Genomic DNA, 18,971 nt, shown 5'->3' with positions numbered 1-18,971 from the left:
ACCGCAGTGAGCTCAGGCTTGTACACGGGAGGGGTAGGTACAGCAGCGGGGTAAGGAGGCATTTCATTGGTTCTTTCCAAGCGGACTGCGAGGCAGTGATTGGTGGGAGTTGTCACAGGATTACAGCAGCTACAGATGACCAAACATTCTTTATAGCTGTCAGGGTGTAGCCTGGGAAAACCCTGACAAACTCCGGCACATTTCTGGCCAAGAGCCCATTCAAGCCCATTTCCAATTTTTCCAAATCGAGGCACCAATCACAACCGTTGATTGGAAATAGTTACCAACCCTACCAAATACAGTACTTGAGGAAATGTACTTAGTTACATTCCCACACTGCAAAATGCATGTCACATATGGTACTGAAACTATATTAAACTAAACTAAAAAAAAACAACTAAAAACAGATTCCCACACTGCTTTTGTGGGTGCAGAGGTTAAACTGCATCCAGTTATTTGTTTCATCTACAGTAAGACACAGCTCTCCTGTTCAGGTTTCACAGGTCTGGCAGGTAAAACAGGTTCCTGCAACGCCACTCCTAGGGGACGAGGTTAGACACTGGACCACACTGCTGGTTTTCCCCCTGTAATGATCTGACTGTTGTTGTTTTTGCTTCTGCTATATTCTGAACGAAGAGGACAGGAAATGCCTTGAGGCTCATTTGAATGCAGCATCGTCATGAGACAACCACATATGGTTTTGGGAGTCAGGCGATGGGAGGTTATAACCAAATACAGTCATACACTCTGCGAAGCATCATATGACTTACTGTCTTTCCCCTTCAAACTCTGAATACTGACTGACTGTACATAAATCCACCTCACTGATTTATTGTATTACAACAGAGATTCTTAACATGTTTGATTTCATTGCTTAAATTAACAAATTCATTTTCAACATTTTATCATTTAAAGGCCACCATGTTTCATGGCTGCACCTCTACATCAAATGGAAAATGACACGCATTTTTACACAGATTTCCTTGTCTCCACCATGACATTTCAAAACAGTAATTTTACCTCACAGAAAACAGGAGTTTGCTGTTCTACCGCTGGCTTGATCGGTTATTTTGCGTGTGTTATTGTGTGACTTAGGGGTTTTAATGAGTTAGGAACAAACAAAACTAACAAACTTACTGATCTAGGCAGCGGTAGACCAGCAACTCCCGTGTTCTGCGAGGTAAAAATTAGTAATGTCAAAAGGAGTCTGGTGGATTTGGTGAGAACAGCTTCAGTTCATCCCCGTGTAAACCTAAACAGGGCTGATGGCAAGGCAAAGCTGTGAAATGATTCTAAATATAGCGTACATTTAAACTGGTATAGTATAGCTGCCTCCGTCCACAGCAGTACATTGCTTAGCTTCCGTGTCGGTACTCCGCTGTACCTGCTTCTCCAAACTGGGGGCGTCCCAACCGCCATCTACTGTAGCTAACACACTGACTATGGATGAAATACCTGATATAACCACACTTCAAAAGATCCAAACCATCCCCTTGATTACTAAATCGCCAAATGCTGATATACAGGCATAAAAAAACATGATTGTTATTTAATAAATCCAGAGACCTGAAGCAGAATTATTTTACTAAACAATGTTTTATTAGCAAATGTAAAAAAAAAATCTCACTGGGTACTTGAGATCATAAAATGGAACAACAGACTAATTTTATGCTTAGTGAAGCACAGACTGATAAATAATCTGACAGAACAAACTAAGGAAAAGACAGATGTTTGCTGGACTTGCATTTGTGTGTAAAACTGTTTAGTTTGGTCCAAAGTAGTCGACCACGCCGTTGCCTTTACGACCATCGAAGAAGAAGAAGTTTCTGTGTGGAGCGTCTCTTTGGGAGAGAGCCTAAAGGGAAAGGGAGGGAGGGGGAGAAAGAGAGAGAGAGAGAGAGAGAGAGAGAGAGAGAGAGAGAGAGAGAGAGAGAGAGAGAGAGAGAGAGAGAGAGAGAGAGAGAGAGAGAGAGAAAGAGAGAGAGAGAGAGAAAAGAAAATAACTTAATTAAATGACATTGTGACAATATAAACTGCTGTTCAAAAGTTTGTAATCTCCTGCCACAAAAACTTGATTTGGTCCAATCTGAGAGGACTGCTCTATATGTTTGATGGTCTTTAATGTTTTTATGTTGTAGAAAGCCCTCTTTAAAAATAGATGTTATTTAGTTTTGTACATGGAGAACAAAACGCTGTATAATGGTTCAACCAGACCAAACCATCCTTCTGAGCAACAGTTGAATAAGAGGAGAAGAAATCAGCAGTCGTTGGGAAAAGAAACTGGAAGCTTAGCGTCAACATGTGTGCAGAGTTAAATAGGAACAGCTTCCTGTTTCAGTGTCAAGTGCTCAGTTATATAGCCTATGACGAGCTGGAATTAACATTTAGCAGATGCCTTCTTCAAACTTCACGATAGAAACAGAAGGTTAGTCTAAGTTAGTCTGTTGGAACATCAGCTGAACATACCATGGGCTGACAAAACAGTTTAAACCTCTTCAATCTAACCACTGAGTAGACTGCAGAAGGCCCAAAGAAAAACACAACAACTCAATATTATATAATATAATATATATTATCCAACAATAGTCTCCCAATCGTCCCATTGTAATTTTGCCCTTCTTCTTTTGGGGCAAAAGTAATTACTATACATTTGGTGTCTGAATCATACAGTTTTTATCTCTGTTAAAACAGTTCTTATTGAAGGAAAGAAGAAAAACATCAGGATAACAGCTAACACAAGGTTGTGTGCATAGTAATGAAGTAATCAGTCAGAACGCCACAAAATATTTTGGCAGGTCAAATTGTAAACTAAGTGAAAGTTTCAATGTACCAACCGGTATGAACAGTAAGAACCATTTTAATGCCAGTTTTCCAGTTTTGTTGGAGCATACAGACACACACAGCCCCGTCTATCTCACTTAAAGTTCAGCTCATAAGGTGAGCTCAATTTTGTGTGTGCGAGTGAAATTAATAAAGATTCACCCAGCGAGACATCGGTCGGCCAGTTGCAGTGGGTTTCATCATCATCATCATCGAGACGGCAGTCGGCCTTGTGCCAATACAATGCACACACACACCTGACCTCCTGTTAACCTCAGCCTCAGGTCAGCATGCACACAGCTCAGAAAAAAACAGTTTCTAATTAGCTCAGTGAAATCTTATTCAGGTCACTAAAGAAACCTCTCTCTCTCTCTCTCTGCGTGTGCATTAAATAATGATACCGTTTTCATCTGTGAGATGAATCTTAAAGACCACAGTCACCATACTGACTCTGTGAATCCCATCTGAGAAAACTTACGCATCCAGCTGCACATCAAAATCTAATTTAAAGACTTATCAATAATTATATTTCCGTTTGGCTGAAATTTAACAAAAACAAAATCAATTTAAGAATTCATGGTGAAACTACGTAGTAACTAAGGAAGGGATGATTGATCTGTGACTGGCTCTCAAACATCACCAACAACCCATATTGGTCAGGCTCTAATCTGTATTCTGAGGGAATACTATGTACAAATGATGTGAATGGAACTGTTCAGTCATACGTTTTCCACTGGATTTCCCTCTGAAGACCCCCATTATGTTCTTAAATGCTGAAACATCAATGTGTTTATTATGTCTTTCAGCTTTGTAAATCATTTTCCCTGTTGAGACACTGCTGCCAGGAGCGTCACACTGAGTTTCATTGTGGTCACAGTGAAAATCACTTCTACACAGAGTCGCTGCTGTCATTCTGAGGCTGAGCCAGAAACCAGCGGAGTGGCCACCTGTCGGCGGACTGACTCCCTCACACACCAGAATGGCCATCTCCATCACTTGCTACAGCTACAGCACAGTGAATATCAGAAGATGCGTCAGAGATTGTTTCCTGGAGTAATGAAGCTCCTATACAGAAAAGCTTACTTTTACATGCTTACCTTGACAACTTCCTGTCCCAGAACTCCTCCCACGACGGCGCACACTGGAGACATCTCAGAGAAGCAGTAGCTGAGGACAAACATGTACCACTGTGATTAAATACAAAGAGTGATGTTGATGAGAACCTGAGAAAGTTAAATGTAAACAAGAACTACCGACTTCACCAACCAGTCGGTCCACTGACTTGATTCCCATTGTGCCAAGTTTGAAAAACGTTTTGCATAAAATATACAAGCGTTGTATGCATTGCCTTCAGCCATGCCGCAAAATCTTGGTTAGATGGCCAAAAGCGTTTCATTTGCCCTTCTCATTCATGTTGTACCAGTCCAATATGACTGTCAGTTGAAACCTTGTGTTTTAAGCTTGTTTTATTTGTTAGGAATCTATTTTGATGCGTTTTCCCGTAACTTTTGTAATTTTACATATGTTTAAAAGTATCAAAATGAATATCTATAATCGCAATATTCATAATCAATAGCGTAATATCACATTTTGTCAATATCGTGCAACCCTATTCTGGATCTGCGTGACATTAATGCAAGAGGCATTCAAAACGATCATGAAATTGCATTTTTGAAACTTTTTAAAGATTGATTTAAGACATTTTAATACCTTTTTTCTTTCAGAAGGTTATACATGTATATGTGTTTATTTACTTACCTATTGTGTTTCATAAATAAACCAACCCACATCTGTTCACACTACTGGTATTGGGTCACAGCAAATTAAAGAACCACGATAAACGTCTTTAAATTTAAACTCAAGGACACTTTCAACAGGACATTTTATTATGGTTTATTATGGTAGGTGGGTAAGTGTTACTGAATCCTGCTTCAGCGTTTTGCTTTCAAGACCCTTTCAGCCCTGTGTGGCACACAAGCCTGTATTTCCTATGCAGAGCGAATTATCCAGTCAGTGTCTCACTTGTGTAAAATGTAAAAGACACAAGACAGGTGAAGACGCTTTCTACCTGATGAAGTCCTCATTCAGGAGGTCACTGCTCACTGCCAAGGCCTCCAGGACGTCATCACGGATCTGTCTCAGGAGCTGACTGTCCTCTGGAAAGGATTGTGGGTCGGGGTCACGGCCTTTGTCGGTACGAAACTTCAACAGAACTGTGGAGACGGAGGGAAGGGGGAGCGGGTGGCAGGAGGAACATAAACCGAAATAAACGACTCGAAACATCAGGCTGGAAACAAGTTTAAACCATTTTTCTAAAGCAATATTTTCCATATAATCTATTGCAGTATTGCCGTTTATAATTTCATCACGCTTTCAAGAGACTTCCACAGTGAATTATCATCTTATGGAAAGACAACATATTTTCTCTGAAACAGGATAAGATCTGTATGTGGTTGCACCATGAACCATTTCATCCGATTAGACCTATGTTTCCCCACATGAAATTAAGAGCGTGCGCACACACAGACTGCAAAGACGCACACATACACCTACACATATTCAGTGAGGAAATATTAGGTTGAGGGGAAAAAAAACCCAAAAAGAAAAACAACTCTTTCCTGTGTTTAAGAGTCAGCTGCAGGACTGATTGAGAAATGAAAAATCAGACGCATGCACTGCACTTTATTTGGTCATGAGCAATATTTCAAATAACCAACGTCTCCAACTGTGCCACACAGATGCACGCATCAACACTTCGCCCACATGTTTCCTGTTCGTCCATTAACATAAACCACATGAGAAAGTCAAGTCCTCCCACGGCCATTTCCACCAGCGTGGCACACACGCACACGCGTGCACACACACACAGACAGACAGAGGCAATGAATCACGTTCGCACCTCAGCTCTGCCCTTTAATCAGTGAAACTTTTGTTTGTAAAAAAAAAAAAAAGTTACCCACTCGGGTCTGTGCCAGACAGGAAATCAAACAGAATTTCATAACAGAATTTAATATTGTGCATATGGATGGAACAATGATAGTATCTTTAAAACTACACATGTAGTAGTGATACGTAATAAAGTCTATTTATGTCAAAGTGACATTATTTTTTCGTAACATCCACAGCTGTACAGTGAGTTCATGTTCATTTGGCAGAGCTAGACACACACACACACACACACACACAACTGCTTCCTGTGTGTGTGTAACAGAGGAAGAGCCACTTCCTCATCGGCCGCCCAAAACAACAAACCGCTGGCTCCATTTATAGAAACAGCTAAGGAATAATAACACTGCCTCTCGTCTCACATTTACTAAATAAAAAACCAACAACTAGGCATATTTCCACTCAGAAATCAGACTGAAGGCAGGGTGAGGCTTCAGTGGGTTTCAGAGTGGGGAGTTATTAGACTGACGGTCACGACGGCTGGCACACACCTAAAATTAACCAGCCAACATGTGCACACATCAGTAGTGGAAGAAGTCAGGGTGGTACATGGAAAGATTGTAGAGTAGCTCAACTTATTTGAAAATGTAGAAATTATGATCTGATAAAAACACTACATGTTGCCGTTATGGAAGAGAAAGCTAGGTAGCAAGCGAGCACATACGTTTAAACAGGTAGCTAAAACTGTTCAGATGCACCAATCGGGGCCGGGGGGGTGGGGGGTGTCTAACTGTGTGTCAATCACTGCTCATGCACACGCATTCATTCTCCTTTGTGGGGGGCTTAGAAGACAGTTTTGGGCTTTATCAGAAAGGGGGGAGGGACTGAGAAGTTGTTGATGTTCAAATTCTTTGGCTAAGTCCTGGATCTTCGCAATCCTACCTACAGCACCTTTAACAATATCAACTTTTATATATTAAATAGTGTTATACATTCGGAACATGCATTGGGAATTGATGTTTGGGTACGTGGGTTCCTCTGACAGGGCTGTGGGGGAACCTCAGACCAAAAATGTTGGGAACCGCTGGCGAAATGGATTGATCGACAAAGTTTGCAAAATGTTCTAAACATGACCTGCTTAAACAGATGTTATGACTTTCTAATCGCCATCATGTCTGTTTTTTAAATAATGCTGCCAGGGTAATAATGGCAGTAGCAGTTTTTATTCCAACTCCAGTTAGTTAACAAATTATTAAATACGTAATGATCTTTGTCACTTGTTACACGTAGTAGTTTTGTTAGATGTACTTTTTGCAAAGAAATTCCTGATAAGAGATCAATATTTTAAACTGGTGTGCTTTAAATGTATTATGAGAGTTCATACAGCTTTTTTAGAATTAAATTCAAGCACTTTTCAAGCACTGTCAAGGTACCTAAACCAAACACAAGTGGTTGTGTCAATGAAACACCAGATTACGTTGAAAATCAAGCATTTTTCAAGGAGTATATTCAAATATTTCTAACCTTGAAAACATAACACCTCAAATAAAACATTTTCCAAACTTTTAAGACTTCTGTATGATATTAGTCTATATCCAGGATGTTCCACTTCTGGGATTGCTTTTGTTCTGCCAGAAATTCCGCCGGATGTCCATTTTCGGAGGTCCCGTTACCTTACCTGGTACCTGCCAACAGGTACTTTTTAGTATCACCTCTGTCGAGGTTCCAAGCGAGCTGAGGCGATACCAAAAGGTGACGTGAGAACCTGCAGACTACGGATTGGTCGGAGAGAATCGTCACTAGTCACTGCGTCATCACTACTAGCGACAGACGTGTGGGGGGGTCGCTAGCTGAATTATAACATTAATTATGTTATAATTAATAATATATATTAATTATAACAGTTTTCATAAGTCATGTGCACCCAATAGCCATGTTTTATAATATTTCCTGCTTTTATACGCTTGTCATGCGGTGTAGGTGTCAGGCTGTTCTCTATTCTACGCTCAGTGCACATGACAGGCCATGGACAGCCTGTGATGGAAACTAGCATGCAGTGTGTGGGGATGGTGCAGGGCCAGGTGACAGGAGAGACAATAACAACTCCTAAGAGAAGGTCATCAGACACTGTAAATAACCTAAAAAACAGGAAGGTACTTTTGAGATTTACTTAAAAGAGTCAAAAAGTTCCTTTGGGTTGATGGTTCCTAAATATTTCACAGATTGTACGCGAGTAGTCATGTGCAACTCAGCGTATCGATAGTCTTTTTTTGTAGATAGTCATATTTTGGGCCGGGCTTGACATTTAAAGGTGCATCCTTCTCTCTAGAATGATATTTTATTAAACAAACTTTATGGACAGGATTTTACATACACATGCAATGAGAGCTTATCAGCTAAATTAGAACCAGTAACTTTGCATGTGCACGCTATGTGTTTCAGTCTCGCTGCAGGGTTCCTACGCATTTTCAGTTTCAACTTTCTATCCTTGTTTAGACATTTCAGGATTCTTTGTTATATTTGATCAATTCTCTGTATGGAAATTCTGTTTGTGTCCTGCCTCCTACACAAACTTGTCAGAAGACGTTTCATGTAGTCTACCGCTCATTTAACTGATAGTTGTGTCAACTAGACGATCACTTTTACTGAAAGAATTAATCTCATAGTAATAACTTGAATGCACAGAATAAACATAAAATAAATCGCAGACGATAAAGCTAATTTTCACATTTAGAGTCTGTTACCACTTTTGTACTTTTACTTTATAAAGTACCGTGAAGCAGGGCGCCTGGGTAGCTCAGTTGGTAGAGCGTGCGCCCATGTATAGAGGTTTATTCCACTACACAGAGGCCCAGGGTTCAATCTGACCTGGCAATTTCCTGCATGTCTTCCCTCTATCTCTCCCCTTTCATATCTAAGCTGTCCTATCAATTAAAGTCGGAAAAAAATATCTTTAAAAAAAAATTAAATAAATTAAAAATAAAATAAAGTACCGTGAAGCATGAAGTAGTCCACTGGTGTTCGCTTCATCCCGGCTTTGGCCTTCTCAGTTGTCCAGTCGACCTCCAGAGCCTCCTTCAGAGTGCAGAAACTGGCCATCTGATTGGTTGGAGATTAATAACGTTAATGAGGTTAATTTAATTTATTCCATACTCATCTTTAGAACGAATAAAATTAATGTCTGGCGGTCCTTTAATTAAGGAAAGCAATGTATTTAGATGTATTCTTTGTATATTTAGATGTGTGCGGGCTGATTACTGACTAGAAACAACAGAAAGCAATACAAAAGAAAGATTGCATTCCATTTTGGAAATAAGATAAATGATTAGAAGTATTTTTGTGTAATTTTCTCAATATGTACCACTCCTAATATCTTTTTTTTTGTAGTCCAGCCAACATTTAAAAAGGAAGTCATTTTATCCACCACCCATACAGTTTAGTATCAGTCAAATAAAGTCAAATAGATGGAAATCATTTTTATTTATGCATCTTCATAACTTATATATGTAAATAATATATTCTTTATATCAGGTTGGCTAATGGAATAAAATAAAACAATATTTATCTGTGAAATATGGACTTCCATGATTTAAAGATGCACTCATTTACCTTTTTCACCATGGTGGTCTCGTTGGGGTCGACTTTGGCTTTCTTTGCCTCTGGACCGTCGTTAGAATTTCCAGTCGGTTTCACCACTTTATGTTTCTCCCTAAAAAGAGAGAGTGAAGAGAAAGATGTCCTACATTACCGAGAAACACAACAATTACATTAGATATCGAAGCTCACAGAAGGAGAAAAACGTGCTCTGGTTTATTGGCATTTCTTTAAACCAATCACAATCGTCTTGGGCGGCCCTAAGCGCCGGTAGGAGCAACGGTGCCGCTGCAAAATAGCATCGGGAAACTTGTTTTGGTGGAACATGTACATGTAGGGAGGCGAGCTCGGGAATTAAAATGGCTGTCGAATGTGTGATGAGAATTTTACTCCAAAAAAAAGATGAATATAAATTTGATTGTCGGTTCTAGTTTGGAGGATGTTTCCCAAATCGACCGGAGGTTAGAATGCCACCACAAAGAAGGCAGAAGGTGAGGGACATCTGGCCGAAAATGAGGGACATCTGGCGGAACCTCCGTCAGCACCGGAACAATCCATTAAATGAAACTTCGTCGATATAGACTACATATGCTGTAACCACTGGGCTACCAAGGTGTAACGAGCAGTGATTATTTTATTCGCCACCTCCTCCTGTAATGTTAACAGTAAAAAATAACGGTATTTTTTTTCAATACTAATATCTACTGCAGTGCTCTCAAGCAAGGCACTTAACCCGCAGCAACTCCCACATTTGTGACAGTCACAAATTCAAGCTAAGCACACACGCACTTACTCAACGTAGTTGTGCTCTTGTCCGAGGTTGCAGAACATGTAACCATAGTAACCATAGACGTCCCCACAGAAGACCTTGATGTTGTGCTGAGAACAGAGCTGGTCGACCCGCACCATCAGGTCTCTGGAGCAGCCTGTCAGACACACCTGAGGGAGACAAAAATACACACAGTGGAAGTTTTGATCAGAGAGCCTGCTAGACAAATGGTTGCCTGGTCAATAGATCAATAGACCCTGAAGGAGGGTCTGGCTACTCCACATAGCATTCGGGGATGGGAGGAAAACGTGCTCTGGTTTAATGGCATTTCTTTAAACCAATCAGAATCGTCATGGGCGGTGCTTAACTCCGCACAGAGCCGCAGCAAAATAGTCGTGCAAGAGAAAACTCCGATTGGACAGATAGTCTAGCTAGCTGTCTGGATTTTCCCTGCGGAGATCTGAGGAGCAGTTAACCATAGTCCTCACAAATCCACCGGATTTAAAATTCCAAGAAAGCGGAAAGAACCAGAAAATACATGCATCCTGCAGAATTTTCTGCAACACCCCAGCAATCCCGGAAGTGGAACGCGAAGGATATAGACTACCTGATCAATTACCAGTATTGCACTAGTAATGCCAAAGTGCTTCTAAACAACAGCAGCTGACCCCTTAAACTGCAGGTACACCAACAAATATCATTTTACAAATACGCTCACTTATAAAGTAAAAAAATGACAAACGTGTAAGATGAGGTGAAAAACATTGCTGATAAAAAGTGTATATATAATTTATATACTGTATATCCAGCTTTTTTCCCCCTCATTTCTACTTAATGCTCGTTTGACTTTCTTCGTCAGCACCTCTTACTGTCAACAAGTACTGTTTACATATTTCCTGTAAGATTTGTATTTTCTCCACCTTTAATCTCTAAAAATTAAAATGTATGAAACTAAACTCCCATTGTGTTGGTCTGTCAGGCACTTTCTCCTCCTCCACCAGCCTTTGTTTTTGTGCTATTATCTGCTCATTTCCATTCCTATTAACATAACATTAATGGCTTGCAGTAACAGAAAATATCAAACAACAATGTTGTCTTGCTTTTAATACCTAAGGGACAGACAGACACATTTTACGGTAACGGGGTGTGCATAAGACTGACATGACACAGTCATGAACATGAAGGGGTCTTTAAGAATGTTCGGTAAATGTGTCATTTGGTAAATTATGACACTTTTAATGCTAAGTTAGCATTTATTTGAGATGTTTGTGCTATGACAACTTGACACTTATCTACATCATAACCTGTCATAAATACTGTATGTCATGGCAGGCCTAATTATCAAACTTAAAGAAACTATTTTATGAATAAAGTGTTACCCATTTTACTTCTGAAAATTGGCTACAAAAACAAATCCATCAGTAGCTCAACAGCGGCTGATCAGCTACCAAACTGACCACGACACATCTACTGCAGCAGCCACAGCAGCTTTTGGCCATAGCTAACCTCCCCGAATAAACCACCAAACAAGGCTAAAGCTAACACAGCGACACAGTGTGCCATGGTAAGACCAGGGTGGGCTGGTGTCTGGCTGACTGTAAACAACTGACCGGTGGGCTGGGTCCACCTTATCCTGCACACCCAGTCCAGCACACCCAAAACACCCTCAGCTCTCTGATAAGACTGATGCTGAATCACACAGTGTTCCCAAATACAGAAAAGTATTTAGAGTAGGACCTCATACTCTGTTAAATAAAACTAAATGTTGGTGCCCGGATAGCTCAGTTGGTAGAGCAGGCGCCCATATATATAGAGGTTTACTACTCGACGCAGCAGGCCAGGGTTCGACTCCAACCCGCGGCCCTTTGCTGCATGTCATTCCCCCTCTCTCTCCCCCCTTTCATGTCTTCAGCGGTCCTGTCAAAATAAAGGCCGAAAATGCCCCAAAATAAATCATCTTTAAATAAAACTAAATGTCCCAATTTTATACAAAGTGCAACAACTTTAGAAGAAAATCTTCTCTTACAGCCTGGTGGATGCACAACATCAGCCATTAACCTCCAACTTTTTTTTCCTTTCTATGAATGATTTGTGAGCATTATTTGACCCAGAGCCAGCATGTGATTAGAGCGTCAGAAAAACAAGGAAGTGATGAAAGGAAAACAGGAAAGGTGGAGTCTTCCTTTTTTCTTTTTTTTTTTTAATGAATGGTATTAAAAAGCTAAAGAAACCCTATTTTCTTAACTAGAATCTTACTTTGAGCCAAGCAGTTCAACATAAACACTGGCGTATTAGCCAAATTAGAACAACACTTTGTTCTTTGTTCAACGTTTGTTTCATACAAGACATTTTTTGATTTTTGTTTTAGTTCTTCTTGTCGGGTTTTTCCATGCAACAATCACAATGTAACTACAAAAAAATCTGAACCCGTTAGCAGTTATTAGCATGTCTTAGTATTTTAGTCTGTTTGTGTTGCCAGGGAGACACCACTGTCGACCAAATCTGAGCTTTTGACTGTTAAACTCTTTTTACGATTAAGAATTATCTTTTTAACATCTTTTACAGTTGATTGTTGCTTATTTAGTCACAAATATCTACTTTGCAGAGGATTAAGTTTTCCAAGGGTTTTGAATGTGTAAGAAAGTTGTTAGACTTTATGTATTTTTCTGTTCCTACTAAGAAATTTAAATTAACCACAGCAGACAAATAAATAAAAATAAAAAAAATTGTACTGTAAACATGCAAAGAGAGTGACTGAGATTATCCATAGTGAGTCAGCTGTACTCTCCAAGTACCCGGATGCACAGTGTGTTTTTCTATTGTATGTCATCCCTCAGTAATAAGTACGGTGGCCGAGACGGTTCAACACAAATACAAAAGCCACAACACAAATACAAAAGCTACAACACAAAATGGCAGAGTACATACATATGGAAATACAAAGATACTGAACAACAGTGCTTATTTGTGACAATTACATGGCATCATAATTAGCAAGGAACCATGTTTAACTTACTTCTCATACATACTAGAACTTTTCTCCTCCGGCTCCGTTTGTCAACAACACACTCACTTCCATTGTTGCTTATGTATTTATTTGTGTTGTAGCTTTTGCGTTTGTGTTGTAGTTTTTGCGTTTGTGTTGTAGCTTTTGCGTTTGTGTTGAACCATCTCGGCCACCGTGAATAAGGTCTCTTTATATAAAAACCACACTTCAACCACTCCATCTTCCCGCTGAGCCACACAAAGATACAATGGAAGCAGATAAAATTGATGAGTCTGTATTCAGTAAGTCTACAGCAGAGAGAACATCTGTTGGCTTAACAACAAAAATATAATCACAACATTGTAACAATTATGTCATGTTTTATAATGGGTATATCCAGTAGAAGTCAAAACCATAATCCTGGATTCACACACTCTCAGATAAATAATATTGTTGCTCATTTGCAAATTCTTTGAAACAATCAGAAAACCCAAAATGTTCTTGCAACTAGAGTTTGAGTTATGATACAATAAAACATGGTCTCAACATGGTGACTCTGTCCTTGAGCACACAAATGACAACCTTAAAGCTGAAATGGTGTTTAAGGATGTTCACATTCATACTGGATCAACAGTGTAGGAATCATAGCCTTTTTGCACAATCCCCAAATTTTTCAACAGTACAGCAAGACTATGACAGTTCAAATTTTCCACACTGTTCACCCAGTGCGGATGTAAAACATAAGAGGTCTCATCTTTGTTGTTCAACTCCAATGAAGTTGGGACATTGTGTAAAACGTAAATAAAAACAGAATACAATGATTCGCAAATCCTTTTCAACCTATATTCAACTGAAGACACTACAGAGACAAGATATTTAATGTTCAAACTGATACATTTTATTGGTTTTTTTTGTGCAAATATTCACGCATTTTGAATTTGATGCCTGCAACACATTCCAAAAAAATCTGGGATTGTTTATTACTGTGTTACATCACCTTTTCTTTTAAAAACACTCAATGAGCATTTGGGAACTAAGGACACTTGCTATTAAAGCTTTGTAGGTGGAATTCTATCTTGCTTGATGTATGACTTCAGTCCGGAGTCTCCGTTGTTGTATTTTGCGCCACACATTTTCAATGGGAGGCAGGTCTGGACTGCAGGCAGGCCAGTCTAGTACCTGCACTCTTTTACTACAGGCCACGCTGTTGTAACACGGCCAGAATGTGGCTTGACATTGTCTTGCTGAAATTAGCAGGGACGTCCCTGAAAAAAAACTTGCTTGGATGACAGCATATGTTGCTCCAAAACCTGCATGTACCTTTCAGCATTAATGGTGCCTTCACAGATGTGCAAGTTACCCATGCCATGGGCACTAACACACCCCCATACCATCACAGATGTTGGCTTTTGAACTTTGCGCTGATAACAATCTGGATGGTCCTGCAGCGTTTCTGGGTGTTGTTGATGTATGGCTTTCGCTTTGCATGGTAGAGTTTTAACTTGTACTTGTAGATGTAGCGACGGACTGTGTTAACTGACAATGGTTTTCACTCTTCTGAAGAAGATAATCATGTTTTTTTAATCCTCCGTGTCCTCCTTGGTTACAAGCAACTGTGTGAAGGGGGCGTGGGGGCGGTGCGCAGTCACGTAAGGTTTGTATCATGTGGGCGTGCCGACAGTTTTGTTGTCATTACTTAGAGGAACTATAGCTTTACGTAAAAGTATGCAAGTATCATCAGGAAAGTGTACTTAAAGTATTAAAAGTACTCAATGCAGAAAAATCCTCACATTTGACAGATTGACTGGAAACTGGAAACAATCAAAACTTCTGTCAATCAACTAAGTGTGTAATGGTCTAATAATTTTAGCTGTATTTGTAGGTCACTATATTGTTTGGTAGTTACATTTATAATAAAACAGATTTTATAAATTACATGCGTTTGTGTAAAGAAAAATAATCGTAATTTGTAAAGTAACTAGTAACTAAAGCTGTCAGATTAATGCAATGGAGTAAAAAGTACATTTCTCTCTGAAATGTAGCGGAGTAGAAGAAGAAAGTGGCATGAAAAGAAAAGACTCACGTAAAGTACCTCAAATTTGTACTGAAGTACAGTACTTGAGTAAATGTACTTAGTTACATTCCACCACCGTCACTAGCAAATACTTCTTCTTCTAACCCTAACATCTGCTTTCAAGAAAAGCCCAAAAGGTTGTTCTTTAAAGTCAAATCATTCAGCTTAGCTCTTAAATATCCCATTTCTTTGTTGACACTACACATTTTCGAATAAAGATGTCTTTCAGTTAACCAGTCTCAGTTTGAATGTCTTGTATAAACCTTTGTTTCCACTCACCGCATCAAATTGCAGAAAGAAGTCATCTGGTTTGTCTTCGATTCGGTCTTGATCTGCGTGGACCTCCACCATTGGGTTAAGGTTCTGCCCTCGCTCCAGAGAGGCCTGAGCTCGGTTCTGACCCTGAGCCGTCACTGGAACCAGGAACTGAGCACGGCATGACTCCTCCGTGACCTGGTGAACAAACAAACAGGGAATGCATAGCACAGTGAGGATTTTGCTGGATGTGAATTAGCTGAAGATAATTTACACTCTGCATTCAAGGGCCATTTATCTCCTCTAGAAATTCTGTTTCAATTGTTTATAATTTTTATTTTTTATATATATATTTTTTAAATATGTATCAATTATTTAGTTACACAGCACCAAATAATAATACATTTTATTTATGGACGCCTTTCTCGACACTCAAGGACACCTTAACTGTACAAATAATAAAAGATAAAAACAGATGACAGCAAAAAGAGCAAATACATGCATGCTGTAGATTAAATATTCAATTCAAAACGTGATATGAAGTCAGAATTAAGCTGTTTAGGCAATGTTACCAAAATAAATATTAATGCAAAATAGCTGGTTTGTTTCCTTGCTGAAAGTGAAAATCATTACTTTGCCACAGGCACCATCTAGTGGACATACAGTACACATACAGTACTGCAAAGACTGAATCTGCCAGAAAGGCCATTTACTATTCCATTATTTCTATAGGCTATAAATATATCATACAGATTTTAGTTGATAGCTGCAAACAAACAATTTCTAGATTAAAACTGATGCCCAAGCCCACTCTGTAGGTGACTGTAACCTTTGATGAGGACAGCGAGAAAAGCACCTGAGTATTTTTTTGGTGTGCACTGCGTGAGCATGTTTACCTGTTCATGATCCAGCAAAGTGAGTGCTTTAACTCCAGCCAGGATTAAGTTCTTGGCCACTTCAGCCCCCAGACCACCTAAACCTGCCAGGAGCACACGGGACCCTCGTAACCTGTATAACAAACATGCATGGGGTTGAAAAGCTGTTTTGGAATGCGATCTTGTACTAAATGGGTTTTGTTTTTAAGGAATTAGTTCATAAACTAACTGCAGGTCTCATTCAACAAAATCAACTTTGAACGGATGTTGCTTATGTAAACGTGGAGACAGAGGTGCAGCATCAACATAAAGGCAAAAACAAAATTGACTACTATTACAAGCAAACCTACGATCAGAGTTTAAAGGTCCAATATGCAATATACTTACTGTAATAAATCCAAAAATGACCCCGATGCGTCATCAGATATTAAGGAAACATGCTAAGTTGGAACATTATCTTTTCTGACAACAATGCTAATGCCAGTATTTTCTCCTTTAGAAATTTCCATTCTGTGATGGAATTTCTGTTTGTGTTTTGGCCTGTTTGTTGTGATCAACTGCCCAGTTTGACAGCCAGGCCGGGTTGCCAGATATACCTGTAAACACGAAAACCCAGCGTGCTACAGCTGTAACATTGGTACAGCCAAGAAAGCAGCAAACAAACAAACGGGATCAACGGAGATAGATTCTACCGGACCTAAAAAAAAAAAAAAACGCATGTTTCTAACAGTTGCGTGACCAGAGACATAACAAACCCTGAGTAAATATTGGAGATGTATTTGAAAGATGGAGACAGCTTAGAGCCCAAAAGGACGCGGAGTTGGCTAAATTCCTCCTGAACAGGTAAGCATTCGCTTCAGGCTAATTTATCACGGCTACAAGGGACGGGCATTTTATGTCATTTCAACATTCGTGTACTCATACTGAATTATATAGCTAGAGTACCTGAGTTGGTTACTCGCAAAAACAATTGAGTCACAGCCAGTAAAGTGATCCCGACTGGTCCTGGCTAACGTTACCGGAAGACCAGGCAAGCGGGCCACAGTTATTTACAATGTGTAGGCTGTTCAGCGGCCGCATTTTAAGCCAAGAGAGGACCGTGACTTTGCAGTGTGTTTAGCGATTGTTGCCGTAATTCTAAGCCAAAAACTGTGCCTGTCAGTTGGGTACAGAGCTCCGCGTGTTCCTGGCTTTAATGACTGTCAAAATAGCCAGCATCTAACATGAGCTACTCTGCTGTGGAGTAGTGATGGCCAAATTAAGCTTCGTGAACCATTTTCTTTATTTTCTGAGCCCACTAGGCACTCTTGGGTTTAAGTGAAAAGCCTAAGGTATTGCAATTCAGTGTGCTTTCAACCCTTTGTTGAACAGAGAGCGCCATCTAGTGGGCTCAGAGAATAAAGACAATGCTTCACGAAGCTTCTTTTGGCCATCACTCCTGTGGAGTAATGTCTGGCTATGTGAGACAAGCTCTAGCAACATTGTTGGTCTCAGCCTGGCAACCTCCGTGAACTTCGAGTCTGGGGAGGAGGAGGAGGGGGCGAGGGAGACGACTCTCTCCAGTATTTTGAATTTGTACTGCAGTAACTATTTTAAACACTAGCTGTCAGTATCACATATTACACCTTTAAGGTTTTGACTAAACTTTAAGTCCGATTTTAGGGTTCGTGTATTTCATTTGCATGGAGCATTACAAGTGCTGTTTTCTCAATATACACCTAACGATTAAGAGTCCTGTGACCACTTATAAATATGTAACGTGTATGATTGTTAAGTCTGAATTTAAATAAATATTCGGGCTGTTATTAACGTTACCCCCCCAGCACAACCATGCAATGTAAAGATCCAAACGAATACAAATTAGATATTCTCAATGAATACTCCCCACACTGACACTGCCTACTGAAATAATGATTAAGTCCCCAAACTTGTTAAATCAAACAGTTTGGTCAAACCCGAGCAAGAGTGCAACAAACCAAACCTTCCGATGCACCGATTAGCCTGGCGAGCTAACTCAGCTAACTGACCTTTTCTGGGCATCTAGCCCCCACAAACGGATCTGGCGGTCGTACTGTGCCGCCTCTTCCTCGCTGATGACCGGGTCCTCCTTCTCGATCATATCGATCATTTCTGATATCTCGAAAGACGATAATCACTGTGTAAAGTATCCTTTTGTATGCAGTTATGCTAATAGATGTTTCAAATGCCGCAACAGTCCCGCTGAATGAATAGGCGCTGAGTGATGACGTCATCAATGTGTTTGTGTAGTGACGTATGACAGCATATTCCTTGTACATATTTATTCCCAACAATTTTACATAAAGCCAATACAACTCAGCAATGTGCATATATATATATATAAAATATGCTATAGCCTATATAAAAAAAAAATTCACCAACATTTTTTATTTTTCTCTGCAACTGTTTGCACCGTCAGGATTATAACCTAATTCCATTGAACTTTGTTGTGCCATGACAATAAAGGAATTATATTCTAGTCCAGAAGTAATAAATATATGATATGTAAACAAGTAGGGCATAATAAAACAGTAAGTAGCCTACATGTAGGCTATATCAAGGTAAAATGTCAATATAAGGTGAATGCTTAAGTAAACTATCACTATTTAAATATTTTGTAAACACTATTTTCTCTGCAAGTGCACTTGACAATCAAACTTTTTTGCTCATTTTACTCATTGTAGCCTACTCCCC

General features: G+C 39.7%; 1 protein-coding gene across 1 annotated transcript; it reads right to left on the bottom strand.

The window, feature by feature from the left end:
- Nucleotides 1-1,577: 1,577 nt before the first annotated feature.
- sae1 (SUMO1 activating enzyme subunit 1) lies at nucleotides 1,578-18,501 on the bottom strand. Its single transcript, XM_078247012.1, has 9 exons — nucleotides 18,287-18,501; nucleotides 16,281-16,392; nucleotides 15,409-15,582; nucleotides 10,094-10,239; nucleotides 9,316-9,415; nucleotides 8,700-8,805; nucleotides 4,889-5,033; nucleotides 3,918-3,987; nucleotides 1,578-1,855 (listed from the first exon to the last, which is right to left on the bottom strand). Exons 1-9 carry the CDS (start codon nucleotides 18,385-18,387, stop codon nucleotides 1,763-1,765), a joined length of 1,047 nt encoding a protein of 348 aa, XP_078103138.1. The 5' UTR covers nucleotides 18,388-18,501; the 3' UTR covers nucleotides 1,578-1,762.
- Between the last annotated feature and the right edge of the window lie 470 nt (nucleotides 18,502-18,971).

This window comes from Sander vitreus, chromosome 3 (genome assembly GCF_031162955.1).
Source record: "Sander vitreus isolate 19-12246 chromosome 3, sanVit1, whole genome shotgun sequence".
Lineage (NCBI taxonomy): Eukaryota > Metazoa > Chordata > Actinopteri > Perciformes > Percidae > Sander > Sander vitreus.
The sequence above is the reverse complement of the archived record's forward strand: the minus strand, read 5'-3'. Positions and strand labels throughout refer to the sequence as shown.